We start from the raw sequence: 26,899 nt of genomic DNA on the forward strand, positions 1-26,899 counted from the left end.
TCACCGGACTCTCCTGGTGGTAAACATCATCCGTTTACACGCGAGGTTGAGGGGCCGGCGCTGAGTCCAATCAGCCAAATGACGCAGCCTTAACCCTGGACGATCTGGCTTTGGAATAAACGCTCACCTCAGCCCAATCACAAGCACGCACACATGAAGAGTCAGCCAATCATACGTGAATTCATAAATTACACTTCACCCTTCAAAGTGTGCGAGAAGCACAACTCCTGGCTTGTTGCGCACATAGAAAGTATTCATATCATTTTTAGCAGCCTTGGGAAGCACAATTTGCCAAAGGTGTAAGCTGATCCTCGAGGTCATGGTTAACAAGGGTGAATAAATGTCTCAGTGTTACTGCTGTCAGTGGTTTACCTCTCACTGGTGGAGGCTTGAATACTACTATTTATATCTGTTGGTGTTCTGCTGAAAGTGCCGGCCTGGTTGATGTGAAGATCAAGGATTTCCCCTCATGAGTCTTTCCAGATAGCTGCTGTTAGAAAATGATAGGAAATAGACGCGTTGGATGCACGCATGCGAGGAAGAGGAGGAGGTGTGGCTGCGACTGGAGGCAGGCCTGCCAAAACACCTCATCCCCGACACCCATTCTCCCCGGCTGCGTACTATCCAGCCTGTGTGTGTGTCTAGTAATGGTAAGCGTTTTAAACTATTAAGGCTGCTGTGAAAAAGGCCTGTTTGAGTGCAGGCCTGTCAGTCTTCAATGAGGCAACTGGGGGTGGGGGGCTGTCATGGCTGTCACTCAATGGGAGGATGAGAACTGTTTGGCCCTAATGGATTCCTCCAGGCGGACGGCTTACAAGGCAGCTAGAAGTAAAATCGATGCGTTGTCATGAGCGAGTGAGGCATCATCAAATGGCCAGGTGGATGGGGAGGCCTTCCTGGGTAGTTATGTCTATATCTGAGTGTGTGTGTGTGTGTGTGGGGGGGGGGGGGGGGGGGGGGGGGGGGGGGGTGTAAAGGAGAGCAGAGACAGACAGATGCTCGACTCAGCTTTACACGCCCAGTGGGGCCTCTGCTATGATTGTAAGCACGAAACGGGGCTCTGACCTCCATCATCTCTGTTGCTTTTATTTTCCGGTTCTCTTAGAATCAGACACAGATACACAAAGACATACCCACACACACACACACACACACACACACACACACGGAGACAAATGTGCAGCTGTGCAGACAGGGCTGTATCGCCCCGACAAAAGTCAAACCTCATCACGTAGGCAAAATCGCTTTTCATAGAGACGCTCCCCGTTCGCTAGCGCAAGGTTGTGACTAGAACCTGCAGAGAGTGATGCAACCAGGAGCCAAATAGTCTAACAGTGGGTGACAGGGTTTCACTTCTGCGCATCTCTCCGCAAATTGTGAGATATTTAATGTAGCAAGAGGAACAGCCTGGAAAATCCTGGCAGGGTACGACGAGCATGGGCGACCTGCAGGAGGAAGGAGACGTGGCGACGGAGCCAAAACAACCTCTGGAGTGAGCCAGCCGACAGGAAACAACACACACTTGAGATTAGAGGAGCTCTCCTCTTAAAGCGTGTCTGCGACTGATCCGAAGGAGCGACATCGTCTAGCTTTTCATCAGGAGCTGGAGACAGAAGTCGCTCTCTCGCTTTGAAACGTGAACAGACAGACGGCCATTAAGTTTTTAAACTCGCCTCACCTTTCCTCGCTGGGTCCCCCGGTGGGGTTGGGGCCCCGGGGACCCGCAGGGGCTCGCCCCGTGGCCCCCGACTTCGCCCGAGGGACCGGTCCGGCATTGATTGGCAGCTAGAGTTGGCGGAGATTGCTCCAAGCTGACTGGAGGCAGGCTGCTGATGCTGAGCAGGGATGGAGGGGTTAGTCTGCACTTAGTCAGTCTCCACTAGGTCCTTCCTGCTTCTTTGTCTTTTGTGAAGAACTTCTGGGCGATGTTCTGTGTATTTATAGCGTGACAACATGAAACTTAATGATTTTGTTGAACAAGTTCTCAACAGTCAGCGCACAATTTGATGCTTCACAGCGGCGTTACAGAGAATTTTCTATATTATAGAAACATCACATTTATCCTCCTTCAACAGGACCTTGTCGACTCAATGTAGTGTTTTTATTTGCTTAATCACTGCAGACGGTAAAGACAACAGACATTTGATGCCTACACAATGCACAGAAATGCCCATATTTGCTTTGTACGCGACACTTCACATATTAGATGAAGCCGTTCCTCCTCTCTTTGTTGAACACTCCACCCGTCTTCAGTGTAGAACTTCCAGTGCTCTCCTTGTTAGCCTTTGGAAATGGGAATCGCTGTCTTTATTGCTGAACACATGAAAGAGTTGGTGTTGATTAAGGAGGCCTTTTAAGCCACGAAAACCCTAAATGTGCTGTATCCTTAGTAAGATGAAAAGGAGCTGGAGTTCGCTGGAGTTGTTTCTTACCTTGGCTCCTCCAATGGGAGAACCTCCGGGAGGATGCCTGAGCGAGAGAGACAAACCAAAGAAGCTCCTTTCCTCTATGCTAATTTCTCCACATTTTACTTGTAATTATGCCCCAGCATCCTCCTCTCACTCGTTCGTTCTCGCTTCCCCCCAAATTGTCTCCTCTTGCTGATGAAACATTTTACTGCCTGCTCCGTCTTGGCCGTTTTCAAACACATTTCAGACCTTCTTCTCTTCTTCACTAAGGACTATTTGATTATTTCCACCCTTCATCCCAGATGAAACCAAGTACGTTTGTGTTTCTTACTTCATCCCCACCGAGTGAATTGGAACAACATGGCCCTTTATCGATGATACGGACGCCCGCTCCATACAAAGTGCTTTTGTGGTGACGCACGCTCCCCTTATTCCTCCCAACATGTCACTTCCCCTCCGTCTCCACGCTGCCATTGCTGTATTTATTTTATCTCACTAATGTGGGTCACCCCTGTATGTCGGCCATCAGCGAGGCACAGTCAAATAACTGTGTCTGAAACCTACCTTTGGCATGATTTATGGGCCGGTGTGACGTTCCGCTCTCAGAAGGACCGCCATTGTCCTGCTCCAGCTCTCAACTCTCGACGTAGGGGCGCTTTGTCTGTGTTGAGGCAAACCAGACTCCCGTCTTTAAAAAGAATCAAATTATTTCATCATGTTGGAAATGAAAAGGCTGTAATTACTCCTAATTAGACCCTGACTTTTTTCTTTTCTTCTCTCGTTCCCTTCTTCTCCTCCTTCGGCCTCCTTTCTTTTCTCACTCTGGAGTTTTGAAGGTGAATTCTTTTTCCAGAGGTTTCGAGATTGCTCCAAATCAGAGGCGTCGGGGTGGAGAGTAGGAAACAATTTTCTGTTCAGTTTGAAAGTGATTAATCTAGGCTTGTGACAGCTGCTCTGGCTTTGATATCTGGTGAGCAGGGAGGGCTGAAGTGGTGCGATGACACTGTAATGTTTGCTTTAAAGCCCTACCTTAATGGGGCCGGCTCCGCGATGTCATGATGTTTCACGAGCCAGAGGAAAAATGAGAAGCAAAACACACCATTTTGTGGCGCGTTAAAGCACGCGTGTGTTGGAGCGCGTGCAAGCGCGAGGCCTTGGTGGAGCGTCCGCCTCATCGCGGCCGGTTACAGTCGTGTAGGGTTTCCCTTCTAATAACACCCCTCCACTGCCCGAGAGCACCGGCCTAATGGGCGGCCATCACGGAAAATCACTTTCTGCCCGTCAACTATTTACATGTATCTTTACCACACAAGTCTTGTCATTTTAGGCCACATAACAATTTGCTAAGCAAATCCACTCAGCATTTATCTATGAAGGGGGACGCTGTTGGTGCGTGTGCGTGCCTGGAGAATGTTGGGGAGGGAGGTGGGGGTAGTGGCTGGGTGGCTGCTGGTGGAAGAGGAGGCGGAGGAGGAGGCTGTTTCAGAAGAGGTGGGGGAGCATTGAGGGAAGCAAATATTTTCTCTGGCTTGCGACAGCACAGTGAAAACAGACTCCTGATGCTGATGTGTATTAGAAGTGAGTCGGGCAAATATTAGCACTGCCTTACAGTGGCACAGCGGTGGTGTGGGAATGTCTGCGTGTGTATGGGATAGGAGGAGCTCACTGGGCTTTACAAAAACAGGCTGCCGCTGAATTCAAGGAGCCTTATTTTAAAAATCATTTGTTACGTATTTGTTAGACAGAACAGGGAGTACAATGTTACTTAAAAAAATGTAATTGGGGGCTACACTCGGCCAATTCATTTCTCACTAATCCATTGATTGCTGCTCGTTAAACATCAGATTGAACATGATATACACAATCATGTATAGATTAGCACATTAGCCAGAGGTATACCTTACGGGCAACAAACACACACACACGGACTAGGAGGGTATATAAGTTCTCATACAGTCCGTGGCCTGTTTATACACACACGCTGAGCTACCCAGCAGCCCACCCAGCACCCCTAAACAAATCACAGCCTTTACTCAGCCGGACCTTAACTTGTTCAGGTTGGCATTTGTGCCCAGGGGCACAGCAGCAACAACAGCAGCAGTTAACTCCACCCACATTTCCTGCATAAGTCAAATACTTGTTTCAGAGGGAAAAAGGGAAAAGACTGCGAAGGGGGCGGTCAAACAGAACGGTGATGCATCTTGTTTGTCAGCAGCAGAATACAAGGAAATGTGACAGAGCGCTGGAGGAGGTTTCCAAATCCATTTCCTGCTCTTGTCCGTCCACATCAGCAGCTGACGACGGGTCTGCTGGTTCTTATTGTATTCCATTATGGAGGGTTGGTGGATGTGCAGGGTGTGCGTGTGTGTGTGTGTGTGTGCGTGTGTGTGTGTGGGCAGGGGGGTGGCTGGAATAGCTGGTGCACACATGCCCAAAAATGATGCATCTCCTTTGATCTGTTGCAGTGTGAGCCACATGAACAGCTCTACTGCCAGACACACACACACACACACACACACACACACACACACACACACACACACACACACACACACACACACACACACACACACACACACACACACACACACACACACACACACACACACACACACAGCCCTGCAGTTTGGCCCTTTGCACTTTTTATAGCCCTTCTCAGTCTATCTTTGTGTGTGTGTGGTTTTGACTTGCTCCAGCATCTTGTTTTTTCTATTCACATGAATAGATTTTTTTTTCGGATAGGTTTGTAGACTCACTGTAATAGGAGCTAGTGTTTGAGGTGCAGCGCTTATTAGTTTCTTATCTCAGCTAATTAGCCATTAAATAACCACATGAACACACACACACTCACAGACATTCCTATTACTGGATAATTAGCAAACGGCTTATTGTGAATATGCATTTCCCCCTGCTCAATACACAGACATATGAATATATCCATTCTAATTTTCTCTATTGACTTGTCACTGAGTTACAGTCGTCTGTGGGCTCCTTTGCCAGAAACAAAGGATCAGTGTCACCTGCTTGTTAAGAAAGGGGTGGATAATCCCAAGCAGTGTGGACAGTTCCAGTGTATTTACATCTGCAGTTCTGTGTGAATCAGTTGAATACTTCATTAGCAACAGTTGATGGCAGTGGCCTGCAGGTGACCTAAGGAGTTGGTCCAGCAGCTTTAGCTTGATATCTAATTTCATCTCATTCAGAGTCTAAAATGAATAGTATTTTAAATTTCAGGTAATAATTTTAGCTGAAAATAATAAAAGGTCAATTGAGAAACACGATTTTGTGGCTTCATACGTTGCTGTTGGACTGGACGGCCCGCTCCTTTTTTCTTTTGTGTTTGCTGTGCGGCTTGTTTTGTTTTCACTCTGCCCATCCTTTCTAGCATGTTGTGCAGAGAGGACGCTCGGAGCGGTGTGTGTCACATCAGGTGCGTCAGGATGCCCATTGGCTACCGGCCGCCGACCGGAGCTATCCTGGCCAATCAGCTGTCGGCAAGCTGACCTTTTCGCTGGCGCCCTGACCCTGATGGGAGGTGAAGTGTATGGCTGGTAGCAGTCAGTACTGGCACAGCAGGATGAGGACGAAAAGGACCAGGCCGCAGGGCGAGAGATTTTCTTGGCCAGTCACTCCCGTTCCTGTCCTCCTTCCTCCTCTCTACTCCTCTTCGGCTGGAGTCATGACAGCGTCTGTTGGCCGCTCTACACTGTGTTTCACATGCAAAGACTCTCTCGTCTCTTGTTTCAAAGCCAGAAGTAGAAGAGTGTAACCACATGAGGTACTTCTAGACTTGTCCGTTGCAGTGTGTGTGCGTGAGTGTGTGCGTGAGTGCGTGCGTGTGTGCATGTTTTCAGGGCTTTGTGTGTTATTCGAAATGGTGACTCGTCCCATTTCCCATTGGCCTCTCCTGTCGTCTCAGAGGTGCTTAGCAACAATCTGTCCTCCCGAACCGGAAAACAAAAATCAGACGATGCTCGAAAATGCTCTGAAATGCAGTAATGAATATTTTAGACATAAAGGACCACTCTCCCAGCCTCCATTTGCCTGGCTCAGTCCTCCAAACAGTCCTTTTAAAGTCAAGTGATGGGGGTTAAGTTAATTATGCACATTAGGGCCAGCCTCCCTCCCTTGCTCAGTCGCTGTATGAGCGTGTGTGTGTGTGTATGCGTGCACGTGCTGCAGCAGTGGCTTGGGATGCTGAAACTCTGCATTTAATTAAACACAGATGCATGGAAGGAGAGACTGTCTGTCACACACACTTTTTACAGCAGCTGCCTGCATGCGGACACACACGAGCAACTACACACGCTCACAATTGTAGATGAAAGAGTGAAAAAGACCGTGTGTGTGTGTGTGTGTCTGTCTGTCTGAGAGGAAGCAACCCCTTTCTTTCTTTACTTTCCAGGAGGATAAATAACTTAATTTAAATTAAGCTTGAAATTATTAAATTTGCAGAGATTTAAGATGAATTTTTTTTAATCAGCAGAGGTACAGAATTTAAGTAATTTAGTATTTTACAGTGTTTGTTTGGTAACATTTGTACCTGTACTTCTTTTGTCTGCTATGTTGCATTCGTGTGTGCAACCAGAAAAAGGTCTGTGTTTTAATTGCGGTGGCAGCATTTGATCTCTCGTTCCACAGCAGCTGATTGATGTAAGCCATTTGCAGGAAGGAGGCGAAGCCAGTGTTCATCAATGGGATGACATTGATATAAAAAATACCCCTGCGTGACCGCAAATAATCAAATATGTACAAGTAACAAAGTCCAGTTCCTCAGAATCCTCAGAGTTGAAAGATGTCACCGTCTGAGTTTTGTGAAAGTTTGTGGCACCTCTGTAAACACACACGTTAATTGCGATAATATACTTTACAGGTCAGTGTCTGCTTTTTGTATGAATTTTAATTTCATTTTTCATTTAGCCTAATTAGAGACAGCCACGGAATCCTTATCCGCGTAGAGGTGTTTGCAATCCTCGAAAGCCTTAAATTCAAATCCCCACTCTCTCCTCTTTGTCTCTCGGTCTCCTGTGCCGCAGCAACGGCCTCATTTTTCATTAGAGGATTGCCACATTATTTCATTTCTTGTGATAAATGACAAAAGATTACTCACGAGAAATACTAAATACAGAGCTGGACCGATGGGATCTCCCTTCATATGTAACGCTGCTGCGCTTCGGCTGAAGGCTTCATATTTCCTATTTCTCTCTCTATTATATATATCTGGGGAAGTTGTAGATATAAGGACTGCGGGTGTATGTGTGTGTGTACTGTATTACATTCTGGGTGTCCCAATCTGATCGGACAGCACTAGCTGGTCAGCAGGCCTTGTTTTTTCCCCAAGAAACCTTATTTAAGACGGAAAAATTGAGAAAAATTAGTTGTGCGGCTGACAGAAATGTCGGCGAGTTGGGGGAAGAATAAGTTATTTCACACACAGCAGCAGGAGGAGGGTAAACACAGCGAACACAGGCCAGCGATGGCTAACTGGGCAATGATAAAAAGCCCCAAAATAAATATATAATAACTACACCATATCTTTATCTACAGTGATTCATATTTTATTTCAAAACAGTGCCTCCATTGGTCACATTTTTCAGTAGCGGATAATAGAAAATGTAAAGATATGGGCGGTGAAATATGAGTCCGTTTGGGGAGGTAAGAATAAGAAAAGATTAGCTTGAGATTAGAATAAGAGAGATGGAGGAGGGAGGAAGAGGAGGGCAAGGAGGCTCGCCCGCCCGTTGCTGTGTCTGTCAGCGGGTGCGTGCGTGCGACACAAGAAGGATGATTGTACACGCTCCCACCCTACTTTGTTTTCCACCGAGCTCCACACCAGAGGATATTGGACATCCTTGACCGACCTACTCAGCTGCACCCACACCTGCCTGCACCCGGCGCCTGTAGCTTGACTTCACACAAACCAAGCAGGCTCTGCTAATTTCCATCTTTTGCAGACTAATATACTCTACCTGTTTGTTCAGTGATATTGACCCATTGTTTTTGCATGGGCATTTGCCTGTTTGTATCGAATAACCCACCTCTAGTTGTCTTCCCGCTGTTGTTTGTCCTGACTTTGCTGCTCAGAGGGTGCAGAATGCGTTTCCTGAGTTGACCCATGTCTTTCATGTAACAAGATTCCCACTGAGGAGACTTGTTTTGGCTGCTCCCCATCATCCTGCGAGTCCTTAAGCCCAGCCCAGCCTGCATTAGCATAGCCGGGCAGAGGGGCAGACGGAGCCCTGGGTCAGAGGAAACCAGATCAAATGCCCCCAGTTGCGGCCAGACCCGGGCTCTGGTCAGGCCCAGCAGTAAGCAGCAGCCCTGGCGCTGTGTTACCAGGTTAAAGCTGGTCCTTTATCACGTGTACTTGAACCGCTCTTCTTTTATTTAGTTTAACATTTTTTACCTGCTGAGGAAGTTGTAGCAATTTATTTTTATATGTGGTGGATATTTGGGGTTCCCCTTAACTTATACTTTAAGGTAATTCCAAGGTCTCCATGTTCAGTGTGATACATTCATGACACATTACTTATCAGCTGTTTCAACCAATTGTTCTCACTGAAAAATACATGACTATTTTAGCATCTTGAGCTGCACCTGATTCCCCGGTATTCCTCCTTTTTCCTTTTCTTTGCACTTCATTCATTGGCACATGCACTGATTACATGTAGAAGTGTCTTCAGCACATTCTCAGGGAGTTCGGCTCCCATGTTGCACTCAGTAAAACGGAGGAGGGTAGAAAAAACATGACCTCATAGCCTCATGTCACGGATCATTACATCGTCCACCGATCTCTTGCAGTAATAAATGCATTATTATACATTCATAGCTTAATTTTCAGCACCCACTGTGTGATACAGCTTAATGTATCTATACATTGTGTTGTGGGTACACTCGTGCAGCAGTGTTCAGGGTTGTGGCTACGTGACATTAAATGTGGGAAGGGCATTTGAGTCTCACAGCTGCTGTCAGCGCGTAATTCACCAGACTATAATTTGGATGGCTCATCTTAAAAACATCACAGCCCCCAAAAACACATACGTTTCTGTTCATATGACGCTCTCTGTTGTTTGTATCATGAACTGTCCCTTTCACAGTGCCCGCTTTGATGGCATCTGCTTTGCTTTAGAGGGGAGCTGAGCGATTGGCAGCGACGGACGTGGTCGTCTCATCACGCAGGTCTCATTTACTTTAAGTTGTGCCGCGTTTGTGTTACTGCAGATCTGTCACGGCATCACTCTGACGTTGCTATAGCGTGTTTTTGTTTTGTTTTGTGGAGGGAGAATGCCAGATCCTGGGATCGGGCACACGGGTATTGGTCCTGACAGACAGGGCCTGTTGTTAGTGGACATGCTGGCAGAGGCTGTGGCAGCTGTGTGTGTACGATCATGAATTCCATTCCCTTGAACTAGAAATGTTGGCTTTTTGTGCTCTTATCTACAGGTTCATAGATGGGTAATTTGACAGTTTCCTTTAAAATGTGCCTGTCAATACTCAATATAAATCTTGAGAAACCTTCTTTTTAAACAAAAGCCTTCGTCCTGCTGTTGTGCTCCCATGCATGTGACCAAACATAAAGACAAACCCTTCTTTATTTGAAATAACTAGTGAACCAACCAGGTGGGAAAGAAGCAGGCACATAAGAGTTAACATTCCACCCTTGCAGCTCAGCAAAGCTGCTGGCGTGTTCCGTGTGTGTGAGGGAAGGCAGCAGCTTCCCACCACGCTCCTTGCAGATGTTGAAGTATCGTTTATGTAGTTAACACGTGTCAGTCGACGCTCAAAAGACCTTCTGTCTAATTAGAGACGCGAGTCATTGTCATCTGTCTCATAATGAGAAATGATGACGGCTTCTTATTTCTCTCTAGTGCCATTTGATATTTCACCGTCTTGACAAATGAACGGGATGAGTTTCCATATTTTAAGAAACTGCTGTAAACACTGCTTGTTTTTTTTATTTTTTTGGTGCGTGTTTTAATGTGTACTGTCAATTACCCAGTGGCAGTAGCCTCGCAGATCCCGCGGAGCGCTGCGTTGCGCTGGTTGGCTGACTGGGTGGCTGACTGGGTGGCTGACTGGCTTGTCTCTTGGAAACCTGTGAAATATGATTTACATTGAGAGCATGTTGTAGCAAACCCTAGCCCACGGTATGCATATTCCCCCATTGTTTGTGACAGTTGGTTGTACCTGCGCCGGGGGGAAGAGCGCCAAGCAGGCATCCGACTTTGCATTTCAGTGGCTGAGCTCAGGGTCAGGAACACATCTGGTTGACTGGGAGGTGTGTGTGTGTGGTGTGTCATTTCTGTGTTTCAGACTCCACAACACACACACACACACACACACACACACACACACACACACACACACACACACACACACACACACACGCACGACGCACACACTTTCACAAGCTCACTTGTTGCTGTGTGCAGCCCCAGCCTGTGTGCACAAACAGCACACCGGTGTACTCCTACACAAACAAACAAACACACCTGCTGCTCCTGGCAAGTCGCTCTGACAATCAGCCGAAGGAGGGAAGGCAAACAAAACAAACAGTTTAATTTACATGACAGTAGCCTGCTTTACATTAGCATGCCGTGGCAATGATAGAGTGAAGCTCTGCTGGAAACAGCAGGTAATGAAAAGTGATGGTCCTATTTGCGGCATACTGTAAGTACAGGAATGGGAAGCTCGAGCAGTCACAGCTAATAGCGTGCGCCGGGCTGCACGTCTCCCAGACAGGCCTTTAGGTCTGGAAGAAACTCTCCCAGCTTCTACAATAACTAATTTTTCAGCACTGGAAAATAAATATAAGCAATTTGTTATGGTGAAGAATTCAACTGGAGTGCATGTGTTTTCTTTTCTGCAAACTTTCCTCCTCTAGACAGAACCTGAGCGAGTTGAACGAGTAGTTAAGTTCTTCCATAAGTAAGTAAGCAGGTTTTCAGCCTGCACTTGCACGGAGACTGCTGCGTTTTATGCCCGTGGACATTTATGCCATAGGCGTTTTATTGTTCTGCAGGTTTGGCCTGTGATGCCGTACGCGCCGCGTGTCATGTGTTTGCGGTAACACTCTTTCAGTGCGTGCGTGTTTGTGTGCTGGCTCCAGTGGTCTGCTCCTCATGTAAAGAGATAGCATCTTCCCACAACAGATCAATAAGGGAGTATTTCTAGAATCCCCTGCCTCTGTCTCCGGTTTAACCGAAGCGTGCGAGTCTGTGCGTGCGCATGTAAAGGGAGGAATACTCGGACTGACAATCCTACTTGTGTGCTGGTGCTTAGGGTGAACTCGGCTGCCGGTATTGGCATTTTAGCAGACACAGAAGAGCCGTGGAGCCTATTGTGTTTCATCCCTGCGCTTCGGTGAGACTCGGTACTGGTTAGATGTGTGTTTCCCGTTGCTTTGGGACCTGTCCATCAATCGGTCCACTATCACTGGGATGATGGTGTTAGTATTAGCAGAGCATGTCATTTGTTTAATATTGATATTATAGGCAGTGCTGTCCTCTATGGGAGCTCGTTTCCACTGCTGGGATAAATTGTGATACACACATGGACTGGGTTTTACACTTGCAGCTGACTTCTGTTTATTACAGTAGCTGTGAATAAACACAACATAGACAAGACCACAGTTGATTTATGCTAGCAGATATAATTAGATCATATATGTTTGTTTAGACAATGTGTAGTTATTAACAACTGAATAAACAGTGTGTTCCCTGTTAAAATCTCTTGGGAAATATTTACCCAAGAATTTATATGATGTCATGTGACAAGTACTGTAGTGTTGAATTCAAACTCTGATTGACTGACTGACAGTGGGTTTTTATTCAACTGTAACTATAGACTATTAGGTGTGTTTTCATCAATAAAATCACAAACGCAACAAATTTAGGATTTGAATTTTTTGGATGACCAAAACCATTTATGAGTCATCATCTCATATATTTTCCTGTTGATTGGTTAATTAAGCTCTAAGTTAAATAAATATCTTAGACAGGATTGTTTGGAATGCTGCTACTGTAGGTGGCGGGTTGCAGCGGTTGGCTCTGTCAGTCTGAGATCTCCACTGTGATTTTCAACAAAATGTCCCCTGCGAAATGTTGAGAACTTACAGTACATGGTTGAGGGGGTGTGAGTGTAGCACACGTTGTACATCGAACCTGTTTCCCAGATATGTTCCCATACCTTCCACATGTTCGGTCATTGCTCATGAGAATATTAAGGCTGCACTTTGCACACACCCTTTATGCCTCGCACACACACACACACACACACACACACACACACACACACACACACACACACACACACACACACACACACACACACACACACACACACAGTTGAAGGTTAGTCTCCAAGTTCAGCTCAGTCCAGCTCACGGATAATTGTCAATAAAATTGATCTTTCCTTTTTATTCTTCCTCTGCTCATATTTTTCCATCCTCCTCCTCTCCTCTAGACACTTCCCTTCGCTCCCTCACTCCTCTCTTTTGCCTCTGTCCTTCTCTTTTCATCTTAAGCCAGATGAGTCTGCCTCGACTGCCAAGAGCACCGAGTATCACTGCTTGCTTTTTTCCCCCTCTTCCTCTTATGTTCTTCTCACAGTGCACTGAAGCCATGTCGCAATTTCTCTGGGAGTTTTGATGCCTGGATGTCTCCTGTCTGGGCCCATCTCATCTGAGCCGCAGCGCTGGCCCTATGCGATCTGAACTGCGCTGCCTCGCTGCAGGTCAGCCTTCACGGCCGATTAGTGTCGAAGCGCCACTTTGGTCACAAGTTGTCGGGAGCGCTTATCGTGAAGATCAACAGCGATCAGTCTCGCCGCCGCTCGCCCTCTCTCTCCAAGTCCTCTGCATCTCCTCCCGCTTTCTCTGCTTCCTCTCTCTGCCCTCTCCCCTTTTGGCATTACCCCTCTCCCCTTCGTGCCCCCCCCTCAAATCACCATATTTCCATGTAGAACTTATCATTCTCTTTTTAATCCTCCACCTTCTTCATGTGTTGCTGCATCCTAATTTAAAAATGTTAGTGCATGAGCAAATATTAACCATAACATTGAGTGAATCCTACTAATGCTTACTGTTTAAAATAGGACAATTTATGACTTAAAGTCATAATGTTAATCAGCACGATTCAGGATAATGACACCTTGCACCTTTTTCATCTTTTGCTTAGGAAATGTATAGAAACCACTTATTTAATTTGACAAATCCAAAGGAAACATGAGATTAAGATGGTGAAACATGTGAGGCAACAAATAAAAGGTGATTTTGACCAGTGGGCTCACAGCGCAGCATCACGGTTCGTGGGCTCGTTCTGTTCTGTTGTCTAGTTTGTGTACTCCATCCTACTACTTTCTGACATCGGGCGCTGTCTTTTCCAGGGTGCTCCTTCGCGCCACACATTGCTGCATTCTATTTGTCCACTCCGGCTGACATCGATTCACTTTGTATTTATTAGCCTTTTCCGCTCCGCCCCCCCCCCCCCCCCCCCCCCCCCCCCGCCGTTCGCACCCCTCCGTCTCCCCGCGTCTCTGTGCGCCGTCAGGCCTCGTCTGTGGCGCGAGCGGAGACGAGTCATGTTTGGCCTGTCAGTGTGGCTTCTAGTGTCAGTATCTGGAGCTGCTGGTTCCTCTGACAGCGCTGGAGGGGCTGCTGGTCCTAGCAGAGTGCAGCCGTCACCCGGTGACACGCTCAGTGTCACCGATCCCCTCCATCTGGTGACATCCCCTCCTCCCCCCCCGTCCACCACACCCCCTCCTAGCCAGTGGCCTTTTCGCTGCCACTCCACAGTCACTCACTCAGTCACTGAGGAGTCTTTAGCAGGAGCTGACCTACATGTATATTTGAAAGCGGATTCTGGTTTTGGATGGTTCCTGGAAATGTGCATGGCTCGCCGTTGATATCCATTTATGTCACATCTTATTGTTTCATCTAATGCTAAAAACAGAACTCTTACGCTGTCATGTCGGTTGTTAAAAACAGGCAAACGCCGTTGTAGCCTGAGCCGATGGATGGATAGATAGATGAATAGATGCTAGCGCCTCTGTGCACAGCAGGACTAAATATGGGTGTGATTTAATCTGGCCTTGGCGAGTGTGCAGCAGTGACAAATGGATGCTCACTATGAAACCCCCTCATCCAAGAGACAGTATTAGTTTTTGCTTTAATTACCAGCAGCCGTAATGTTTCCTATCCATAACTGTCGGCCTGCTAGAATGCAGCCTGGCAGAGGGGTGAGGGCCTTGTCTCCTCTCTCAGTGGGCCTCCTGTCCCCCCTCCCCCCAATCCATCTATATACAACCCCCCCCCTCCCTTTTTCCCACCCCGTCCTCCTCCTCCACTTCGCTCCCGTCCTCCCTGCGCCCACCGCATCTTTCATTTCAATATTTCAATATTTATGCCTCATCTGAGAAAGTTCAAAGTCACCGTAAGGAGGCATAACTTTCCCCTGCCTGCCCGCCGACAGCGCAGGACCCTGCCTGGTGGACAGTGGCGTGGAGACTGGTGACGAATGGTCTCCCCTCCCCTCCCTCCCCTCCACTGGTCACTGGTCAGTGGTGACAGAAAGGGTGGAGAAGCCTGAGGCAAATACGCAGGCTTTTAAATCCAGCAATAACATTAACAGATCTGTCTGTACATGTGTTATAGGTCCAGGGGCGGAGCTAAGGTCCCACGGGTGCTGGTGTTACCCACGTTCAGGCCATGTCACTGTACATGAGTCTTTGGGCCCAACTGACCATCCGTTTAGAAAACTGGAAGCCAGGTTTAATAAATAAAGTGTCTGACAAGTGTGTCCTTTGCCATAAAGATCTCTGACAGCCGCCGTCTGGTAATAGATTAGCCTAATTACGGCATCCCTGAGTTTGGATCACGTCACGTCCTCAGCCTGTCACTCTAATAGTCATTACAGCCACTTCTCCTCACTCCCCTCCTCCTAATGTAAAGTTGTAAAAAAAAAGAAGAAGACGACTAGAAAAAAAAGCCAAAAGGAAAAGGTCGTCCTCATTTGCATGCAAGCCATTAGAATATGCGAATATGCTAAGGACCGGAGCCGGCGCTTTGCATGTGCAGGTGATGAATAGCCGGTGCATCGCAGAATAGGCCCGAGATGGAAGCTTCGTCACCCTCATCTGCATAGCGTACTTTATTTACTTATTTTTTTATTTATTGAGCGCTTACTCTCCGTGATGCATCTCGTGTCTGTTGATGGTGACTGAGGAGGACCTTTGTGACTCACGGCCCTCCTTCCCCTCACTCACTTCCACGCTACTATAAATCACACTGTACGTCATCTGTATTTGTTTACCACTGTGTGCGTTTCAGCGAGGACCTGGCAAAGGTTGATACTGGCTGCTTTCTGAGCGGTGATTCAACCTGTAGAGCGTCTGACAACGTCATCAGTGGGAGGTAGGCCCCGTGCACACTTGAGTGAAACCTGGCGAGTAGCTGTTGCTGATGGGGGGGTTGAGTAGGGTTTGCAAGGTGGAGGGCGAGTCTCACAGAGAAACTCTTCTCCTCACTCTTCTCTGTTGCCGGGGCAGCAGATGGTGGGTGTCAAGACAACGGCAGCGATAGCCAAACAAAGACATCCTTTGTGTGTGTGTGCGTGTTTGTGTGTGTGTGTGTGTGCGCGTGTGTGCGCACTTTCTAAGAAGTGCGCTAGCTATGAGTAGGAGGCAACAGCATCTATAATAACACTTGAATGGCGCATTGTGTAAATTCCGAAGCCGTGCTCTCGCTCAATCCCCAGAAAGTCCATTGTTTCATGTGATTTCCGACAGCTGACGCCCCACGAACCTTTGAGGAAAGACCGCGAAACTTCCTCCTGGGTGAGAAAAAAGTAGGCTTAAATTACATCAACCGGAGGAGATGACAGATGTCACATTTGCAGCTCAACTTTCTCTACCCGCAGACTGTGAACTTCCACTTTTTTCCCCCAATCTATCGTCTCCATCTAAAGCTGTGGTTCTTTGAGCCTAATAAGTCATCCTTTGATAGGATCGCTGAATATTAGATTAGTACCATAGCGGTTTATTTTGCTCCTCTGGAGTGTGACCTTCGCTGCCCTTCACAGAGGCGCGGGGATAATGAGAGTGGTAGCTGGCCGACAGACAGGCCTGACATCCCAGCTACGCCCTTCACTCAGCTGGCTGAGGGAAAACGTCAATACGGAGGCCTTATGTTTTATGGATTATCTGCTTTAGCAAAACTATTGTGAGAGAAATACAACTCTCGCTTGTCATGTTGCTTCAGTTCTCTTTAATGTGTGAGTCCACTCGCCATAACAACAACAGTTAAATTAGAGGCTGTCTTTCTGCTGCTCTCCCGTTCTCAGCCTCTTCCCGTCCGTCAGCTGTGAACACGCTGACCAGGTGATCTTCCATTCACAGAAACCTACTTATTCTGCTTTATGTTGAGGAGCCTCGGTTTGAGGATTTAAACCCGGGTTCGTCTTTACATCGTGCGTCTTTACTAGCAAAATGTAGAGAATGCATGTTATAAGAGCTGCTGTAACAATTCAGACCTTATGGGGAATCAATTATTTATTTTGATATCTCTTTCTCTTCTCTCTTATTCGGTCATTCTCTTTTTCATACATTTAATTTGTTCTCTAAGGACGGGCAGATAGAGTGTACAATAAACAGACTGAATAAATCATGTTTTGGATTTTTTTTCTCCTTTCTTTCCTTTTCATGTGTGGGTGGGGGTGTTTGGGATACTGTTGGTTTTTATCCCCAGGAGGCACAGGAAAGGCTTGCTGTTGTAAACGGACCCAAGTGCAGCCCTGTTATCTCCAGTTTAATCTGCCCACTGGGGGCCGGATAGAGGTCGGGGAGGGGGGGCTCGTTGTGGCCCCTGGTCCCTGAAGGAGCACGGAGGGTGCGGAGGTGGGATGGAGGTGAGGAGGGGTGTCTTTCCCCTCAATTAAACTCTTTAACATTAGGCCCTGCTGGTTTGTTTTCCCATTATAATGAAGCCAGGTTTAATGGCACTGGTCAGACAATCCGGTAGCACTAACAGTGGCTGATAATAAATACAGTGAAGTGCTTATATCAGCGGTCCACATTTAATAAATTATTGACCCAGCTATCTTAAGTTGCATCCTCCGATGTCCCAACCTGAAGTAAAAACAATAAAAAAAAAATCCAACCTTCTGGGAAAATCATTTTTGCAGACCCACACGCTCACTGTAAGTTAGAAGTCACATCATGATGTCACAGTCAAACGCTGCTAATGCCACATATACAGCGATATTCACAACATCATTTTTTTTTATAAATCTATTCAGGAAAGTGACATCATTTTGCAGTCCTCACAATGCTGAAGGAGCAAAGAACACAAAGCGGCTCCTTTTTATTTCTCGCTGCCCACCCTTCACCTCCCAGCGTTCTGCACACACACCTGAGGAGACCTTCCAAACACAAGGAAACCTGCATTACAAATTACTGCACATCATAGAAATTGTGCAGCAAGCTTTTTAAAATACCAACGCTGCCAGTGAGGCGCTTTGTAATTTATCCCTTCACGGCTGTTAGCTGCGCAGCGCAACAGTGATTTATTTGGTTTAAGAGAAGTTTTGTTTAGAGAGATAATGAGCAGGACTTCTCTTTAATGATTTAACACGGTGCAGTGAAAACGGAGAGAGCGGAAAAAAGCACATATATTTTTCATATCTTTAACTGCACTGCAGAGAGGAAGGGAGTGAAGGAAGGGGAGAGATATGCATTAGCACGAGAAGCTAACAGCCTTTAACAACCAGCATTTTTGATTCATTTTGTTTTGCTGTGTAAAATGAGACTTTTTCACCTCCTCATAACGCAGCAGTATTTTAGTTGTTGTGTATTTCATTTAAAATGTTTCTGAGGACACGCCGCGTCTTCATAGGGAAACACATTTCCTCCTATTTTGTTTTTTATTATAAATCCATAAAAACGCGTCGTGTTTGTGCTGATTCCACACAACGTGCCACCTCTTACGAGCCGGCTACAACCACTTGTGTAACTCTCTGTGCCGCGTGCTTTACACACCTCTCTTTTCATCTTGACGCCAAATGCGGCGCTATTCTTTCTTGTTCAGCATTTTCAAGTTTCTCCCCTCACTTAGGATTTAACTCCCAAATTAAAGCAGTTAATTAGAAAATATAATGAAGCTGGGTAGCATAATACGCAAACAGTGCTATGACGCCCAGAGCTGGGGGCTCTGTTACACTGAAACTGCCATTGGCGCATAACGATGATGATATCAATAATAGATTACTTCATCAATCGTGTTCTCTTGAAGATGGAAATGCGCTGTTGGGAAGGGCCGGGATTTTTATTTTATATTATTATAATTTCTTTTTTCCTTCCTCCCTCCCTGCCCGTAGTTGGAAAATGTCTGTTTCATCTCACATTAGGGTGTGCTCTGCATAAGTGCAGGTGGAACTTGCTCTCCCTCTAAATGATCCTTTAATGGAACAGTGTGCACTGGAGCTGGGAACTCTATGGGGCGCTGCCACTGTCGATGAGAACCTCGCCTCAATCAATCCGTCAGGCCCCATCACCTGCCTCAGCAGATGATCCAAAAACCCCTTTGGAGAGGCAAAGTGAGCTTTTTATGTACCTCCTCTAGAGGACACACGCACGCACACACACACACACACACACACACACACACACACACACACACACACACACACACACACACACACACCGGCAGCGGCATCATAAGTGAGAGGTGTCTGTTTCGCTGAGAGGCTCGACGTTGATCGGTCGTCGGAGGCGACGCTTTGCCTCCCTTTTATTTTTATCAAGATCATCTTGGAATAGATCAAGTGCCTGCTTCGCTCTGGCACGGGCACCGCGACAAAATCAATTGGGATGTTTTATTTATTTATTTTCCGGCCCAATATCTGTTACGTTATGGGATGTTTCCATAAGCGGGTCTCTTAGAAGCACAAGCAATATTGATGTGAAGTCACCTCCTGCTTCTGTTGAACAAAACGACAGCACCGCAAACTGAACATGCCACTTCTCTCCGGTTTCCCCCTAGGATTGTTAATATTGCTTTATGTTTCCTGTGTCTTTTCTTTCTTCATCTCCCTATCACCAACTATATTCACGTTTGCTAATTTGTCACTGCATATTCAGTACAGTCTCTGCCACAGGCCTTTTAGAGAACATCCATTAAACTCAGTCTGTTCACTCAGCAGATTCCCTCTCCCCTCAGTCCTTATTCTTGATGTCAGTCTGTCTGTCTGTGTCTCTGTCAGGGAAGCCGTCACTTCGTCTGTCAATAAATGTCTCATCTTCCGACTTCTTGTTCCTGTCTGTTTATCTGTCTGTCTGACATGTCGGCAGCTGTCTCAGCGCTCCAGGGTTGCTGTCAGCCAAGTGTTGCTTTCTGTTCTTCTGTCAGTTCACCTGCCTGTCAAAGTGTCTCAGATTAGACATGTCAACTTACCTCCAGGTTTCCGCTTCTGCAGGATGACTTTATCACAAACAAACAAGGGAAAAACACATTATGTTTACTCAGAAGAGTGAATTAGTTGTGGCTTTGTAAACTTCTTCCCCTTTATGGATAAATATAGCTTGTGGGGGCAGTAAACATGAATGTTAAATGTGCTAATGTAAAGTGTTTCTGAATTATTACCACTTCCTATAAATCTCACTGCTTCTTTGTTCACTTACACTGCATGGGTTCAATTAACAGTAACAGAATCTAGGTGAAAAAGGAGGATGTGCATACAGATTACATACTAAGGCATAAAGTGTGCAAAGAGAGCGGGTGGGGTGTGTGTGTGTGTGTGTGTGTGGGGGGGGGGGGGGGGGTAGCTGAGACGTGGATAAGGAAGCGCTATTGTCAAGGTGAGCGGAGGGAGCAATGGAAGATGAAAGTGAAGGGAGATGAAGGAATCGGGGAAGGCAGAGGGAGGAGTGTGCATAGGGGAGCTACCTGCTGCTGATGGCAGGCAGAGTCAGTGAGGGATGGAGGGCGATCCAGCTGTGACATTAAAGCAGCAGGTGGAGGCCATCATTAGAACTGGCACAGGAGGTTGGATGAGTCCGCGTGCACTCATTTCTTTGGGGCCCGGCGGACCACTGCAGAGAGTGTGCGCGGATGTGTTTGTGTCTCCTCCAGAGCAGCTGAAGCGTGGGCCCATAACTTCAGAGCTCATCCCCACCTCCCCTTTCATCTTTCCCCCACGGAACCCTTCTCCCTCCCCAGGTTTGGCCCGGCAAAGGTTGAGTGGTTCCTGCATCTGGTAACTCTCTTGTAATGACTTTTCAGTTACCTTTTAACCAATTACAATAGAGAAGTTTGCTCAACTTCAGCTTCATTTTTCACCTCATAGCTTTTGCCATGTTTTGTTCACTTTAAGGTGCTGCACAGCAGGCAGCAAAATGGATGTTCCGTTGTTTTCAAAGGACAAGTCATAGGAAACGTAACCAATTGGTTCTTGGATTCTTTTTTTCGGAAACTTTATTTTTTTTTATGTTCGAGTGTTTGGGGGTTAGCATTTAGCTGTAATTCATCAGTTTGTGTTCAGAGGTGTTCGATTAGAGAAACTTGCATGTAACTCAAGGAGAAGTTGGTAAAGTATGTCACGAGTGACCAGCCTCCATCCCAGCAAGCCTTGTAGACAGCTCTCAGGAGGGGGGGGGCTTCAGTAAGCTGAATGTTTATCCAAGTCTGTTCTTAGATCTCCCGTGCCTTCAGGACTTGTAGATGGGCCCATCCAGGAACACCATTAGGCAAATGAAGTTGTTTGTATCAAATATTGACATGTTATCTCTTCATCATTGGGGAGCGGGAGGGAAGAGAGAGAAAGATTGTAACTGTGGGTAATTGAGCCGTGTCTCCCCTGCTTATCGGTAAAGCTCCGGCACGTCACGGACCTAACGAGCTGTGGCGCGCCGATTAGTCTGAAGGGAAAGTCGAACGTGAAACACCAGAGCCTCCGTCTTTCTTATTCTTCTTCTTTTTTCATATCTGCAATGGATATTATGAGCCTCCCTGGAGGGCAGAGGCGCAGCCTTATTAGTTCTATTCATGGGGGGGGGCGGAATTGATATGGATGAATGGCATGTTAGAGTATCCTTTTGTTACAGTAACCATCAAGGCTGATGGTTGAGGCTGATGATGCAGCCCAAGGCAGCAGGGCGACAAGCTGAGGCCTTGACCTGGATGGCAGCAAACGCACAACAACCAAGGGCAGGGGGCTGATTGCACACTGCTTCAAACAAATGGATTTGGCCCGTTCACATTTAAACACAGGAGCCGTCTGTTTGCTGGTTACGTGTGCACGAGAGACTGGGTTGGTTTCTTTGTGTGTATGTGCCTGAATGTGTCCTATGCATTTATCTCAGGCATCATCAGTAGCAGTAATAGTTTGCCTTTGTGTTTTTATGTTTGCCTCACCCTTTGTGTGCGTTGTGTGTTCTTTCATTTGTTTATGGTTATTTAAAGTTAGGTGTGTGAATATTAACACCCTTTTATGTGTGTGTGCGTGCGAGTGTGTGTGTGTGTGTGTGTGTGTGTGTGTGTGTGTGTGTGTGTGTGTGTGTGTGTGTGTGTGTGTGTGTGTGTGTGTTTGTGTGTGTGTGTGCGTGCCAGGTGGCTCCACGGGGCATTACCCAGCTCCCACATGTACCACTCTGAGAATAAGCCGGTAAAAATGGGCGAGATGAGAATCTCACAACATGCCAGTTTGATTTGTACTACTTACTATCAAAAAATGCTAATTAAAATCATATTTTGCATATGTCTTGTCTTTCATGCGCATATGCAAATTGCCCCTGTTGCCTTTCAGCACTCTGTAATTAGGTTTATGAAGGACAGCTGTAATACATAATTAACAGAAATGTTTGCAAGCTCTTTTTTCTCCACGTCTAAACACGACGACTTAAACAAGCACGCGTGAAGTGTTCCAAGGCCGTGCTTTTCTCTCTCATATATTGATTAATTCTTTAACCCCCACGACTCCCCACCCTGTCAGAAATGTCTTAATTATGCTGTTTGTTTATTTATAGATGATGCCGTCAGTCAGAGGCACTTTCAGCGGGCCAGGGAGGCTCAGCATTTTGATCCTGCCATTCTCCCTTACTGGAGTATGCGAGATTTAGTCATACGCTTACTCCTAGTTTAACTTCAAGGCTGCATTTTAGATGGCTGGACAGATTGAATTAGGGAGGATTGAGAACATGTAGAGTGATGATAACGAGGTGAAACAGTGGAACATGTTTGAATATTTATATGGTGGTGTTAGTTAGCGTCGGCCTCGGGGGCCTCCATGACGGACGGCATTCTGGGACCGTGATGGGATGGAGGACACAGCCGTGAGTGTGTGCGTTTGTGTGTTCGCCCAGACGTTGGGAAGGGGGAGGGGGGGGGTCGTGTAGAGGGGGGCAATAGCTGACAAAGCGACATAAATGGTGAAATAATTATGCTTTTTCTCTATGATAGACTGACTCTTCAAGTTAGAAGTAAAGCTTCAGAAAGGCGTAGAGAGGCTCGCTGGAGAGAAAAGAGAATAATGATCTACTCGGAAAAGGGAAAACCTCCGGAAAAAAGACATGGGAGGAGTGACACAGACGGGGACCAGTGTGTGTGTGTGTGTGCATGTGTGTGTGTGTGTGCGCGCGCCTGCAATGACAGTGCCAACCACATGACTGTCGGTTCAACTCCCTCGGCCTCTTTCATGTAGCTCCATCCTCCGCTCTCAGATGTGGTCATTGTCTCTCAGTTGCACAATAATGGGAAGTGATGGATGCTAAATGAAAAGGCCAGGGGATGAAAACACTGGTGAAGCAGCTTGGATGTCGGAGTAGTTAGTCCTGTCATCCGTTCATTATGTTTTCATATGCTGTTTAGGAGACACGCTAAACTCGGGGCCTTGACAAAGTCAGGGTGTTGTGGTCACCGTGGAGCCATGACACCGCTGTGTCTTTGCCCGTGTGTGCAGGCAACACACATACGTAGAAGTCCATGCTCCTTACTCACTTTTATATACGTTTACATATTTGTACACACTCGTTGCTTACATTCTCACCAAAAGGTGAGAATAGTTGACTAAACGCACATTTGTGCTCCTCTTGTGTTGCAAAGTATGTCTATGGATTGCGCCTGTTGTCTGTCACTGATTAGAAGAACAATAGTTATTCCAACCAAAAACACGTTTGACAGCTTATATTTTTCTTTTCCAGCCGACTCGGTGTCAAACGGGTTTCTCCCTGGAAAAAGTTTAGCTACGTGAGGGAAGGATGGGGTTTTGTGTTCTCATGCAATTGTGAGGATGTGTCTAACGGCGAGGAAACACGACACGCAACAGACAGTCCCTCATATTACAGTGAGACGCGTCTTTCAGGTCGACCTCAAGCAACACAACCGCGTCATATGTTTCCTCTTTTTCAGCACAGGGTTGGAAAAAGCAAAATGTCCTCTTTTTCCCATTCTTAAAAAAAATGTACTTAACTTTATGAGGATCATTCTTGTTCTCTAGGAAAGTTTCCTATCATGGCCAAGCTTAAAGGTTGCGGTTAACTCATGCCTTGCTTGTGTTTTGCAGCTGGGCCTTTGTGATGAAGAAACACCTCAGCACCCACCTGCTCGGCAAACACGGGGTCGGACAGCGCAAGGAAAGGTAACTCGCCCCGTGTTGCTACTCAGAGAGGCCCCCGAAGAGTGCTCACGTGTCTCTGCCTCCCTCTTGTCAGTAACAGAGTATTAATGAAACAGATTAGATTCAGATACGTTGCCCTGAGCCTGACTGTCAAGTATCTCAGCTTGTTTTTAGGAGTTAGAGATGCAGCAGGCAATTAATTCTATATTCTGGAACATGGCTCATGCAACCCCTGTGGAGGTCTGCAAGCTTTTAAGGCAAAAAGTCCCCACTAGTTAAATATAACTCCAGATCCTCCCTTTCCCTAATGAGTTAAATGGCTTTCACTCATCCTGTCTGTTTTGGTCTCTTGCTTACATCCTTTTTTTTCTGTCAAACTTTATCTGGCTCCCTCCCTCATCTTCCTCTCTGCTCTCCCTCTTGAATTAAGGATGAATGATGTTTCTTTTACCAGTTTTGTGTGCGTGCGAGCGGGCGAGCGAGTGAGCGAGCGAGCGGGCGCGCGTGTTGCCGTGTATGCGTAATGCCTCCCGCTTGGCCCTGTCTATCAGAAGCAGAGCCCTGCTGTCAGTGCACGCGCGCGTGTTTCCGTGTGAAGAGGAAAGATGAGGAGATGAAGTCGCGAAGCCCCCACCGCCGCCGCCGCCTCCCTGACGAGCCAAAATGAGACGTTAAACACCTCTCAATCTGTCAAGTGGGCCGCTAAAATAGAAACAGACCCGCTTTTTCATTACTCCGCGCCCAAACTGATACTTTTGACAACGTGCGGTATTAGATGTGACAAGTGGCTTCAGAGATGGAAGTAAGCAGCCCCGACCAGATGCCGCTCCATCTCTCAGACATTATCAGCTAAATTCCTACTGTCAGCTGCTCATCTGGATTAGATGGAAACAAATCCACATCTCCCCGACCGTTTCAAGTTTGCGTTTCATCCACATTTTTGTTATTGTAACATGTGTTTATCCATGAAGAGCTGACACAGCGCAGCATACGTGCTCGAGCAGCATTAGAGGTCAGGGAGGTTTTTGTGATTAGCATCTTGAGTTGTTGACCTCCAGGGTTCAACACCTGTGCTAAAGTGAAGGGAACTTTTGACAGATCAAACATCCTTTACTAAACGTAACTAAACAAAAATAAATGTGAAACTTTTAAGACTGTAAAGAAAGATTTATGACTTCCTAAAAAATAAAAGCTAGGCCAGTGAGTGGCTGTACTTCACATGGTGGTTAATTATCTGAGGCCAGGATGACCTACCCTATGTGCTGCTCCTGAATGCATCACTCAACAAGTGTTGGATCTTTCCTAATGTAAGATCCAACCACTTCATTCTAGTTGTAAATGTCTACTACTACCTACTGAACCTACTGTAAATATCTTTCATTTAGCTCATTTGCAATCAGCTTGTTTAAGAAATTCCATTTTAGCGAATGCCACTGAAAGGATTCATTTGAGTTTAGACAATTTAGCATTTGCATCCAATTGACTTGGCAGATAAAAAGTCACGTCGTACCACAGTTTTCTGTGCAAAGACTTTTTGTGCTTATAGTTGTAATAGAGCGTGGCTACACAGCCAAGGTCATAGATGACACACACACACACACACACACACACACACACACACACACACACACACACACACACACACACACACACACACACACACACACACACACACACACACACAGACAAGGATACTGGGGTTGAATGGAGCGGTGTTATCTGATCAGTTTTTAGCTCAGCGTGTGTGTTTGCCAAAAACAACCCCACTTTCCACGCTCAGCCATAAAGCATTATACCACATGGCAGAGTGCCCCCCCCTCTCTATTTCCCTTTCTGTCACACACACTCTATAGGAAGTTCCATGTCCACCTGCATCCAGTTTTGTTTATGCACAAGTGTTTGAAATATTCACACTCCCGATCAAAGGATCATTCTTTCATCCATTGTCTTTTTTTTTTAATTACACTCAATTATGCACTTTTAAATGTGTGCCTACATGGGCGGGCACACACACACACACACACACACACACACACACACACACACACACACACACACACACACACACACACACACTTTGCGTGCACACTTAAAGGGAGGACAGCCACAAGGTTTGTTCTATTTAAACCTGTAAAACATGGTGTCATCATTTTTCTGACAGTCCTGCAGACAGAATTTATCTCATCATTAATTAACCATCATATTTCCAACACAGTGCAGCTTAATTAGCACAAGGTCATTGGGGAGGGCTTATTAAGTGGAACAAATTTGGGCAAGTGTAAGAGATGAGGCAGAGGACGGAGGACGGGAGTGAAAAAAAGAGAGAAAGTAGGAGGCATAACGTAAGGTGACAACGAGATAGGCAGAGAGGAAGGTGGGTGTTGAGGAGGGTGAAGAAAGAGAAGGAAGGAGCAAAGAAATGGAGGAAAAGAGGAGGAGCGCGTCCGTGTGTGTAAGAGTGTGTTGGTCCAACGTGACAGCGTTGGCTCAGTGATTGATAACTGCACCAGCTTTCAAAGCCCAAACACGGAGACTAGGACACAAGCTGAGGGAGAAAGAGAGACAGGGGGAGCGCGTGCTGGTGGGGGTATCTGAACCAGCAACTGGGGACCAGTCAGGGGGGGCCGGGTTGAGAAGCTATGGGGGGGGGGAGCCAATTGCAAACGTATGCTGGCTGGGAGTCGGGGGGGGGGAGATGGATTGCAGTGGGACAGTGTCATAGAGGCAGCTTCATCACCATCTCCACGGCCTTGTTCACCTGATATTTTTAGAACACTGGGGAGATCTGTTAGTCAAAGGAGGAGGAGGAGGAGGACCCACTCAGCCAAATCTCTCCAGGCCTCTAACGCCAGTTTGTAGATACTTGACCAACTAAATTTATAGTTT

At 46.6% G+C, this 26,899-nt stretch overlaps 1 protein-coding gene across 1 annotated transcript in view; it reads left to right on the plus strand.

Annotated features, from left to right (window-relative positions):
- The window catches only part of znf407 (zinc finger protein 407), a 117,713-nt gene that overhangs the window by 30,129 nt on the left and 60,685 nt on the right, over positions 1-26,899 (plus strand). Inside the window, exon 5 of the mRNA XM_029129375.3 lies at positions 23,960-24,034. Coding sequence (XP_028985208.1) covers positions 23,960-24,034 — 75 coding nt within the window. The remainder of the gene's footprint in view (positions 1-23,959; positions 24,035-26,899) is intronic.

This window comes from Betta splendens, chromosome 16 (assembly GCF_900634795.4).
Source record: "Betta splendens chromosome 16, fBetSpl5.4, whole genome shotgun sequence".
Taxonomy (NCBI): domain Eukaryota; kingdom Metazoa; phylum Chordata; class Actinopteri; order Anabantiformes; family Osphronemidae; genus Betta; species Betta splendens.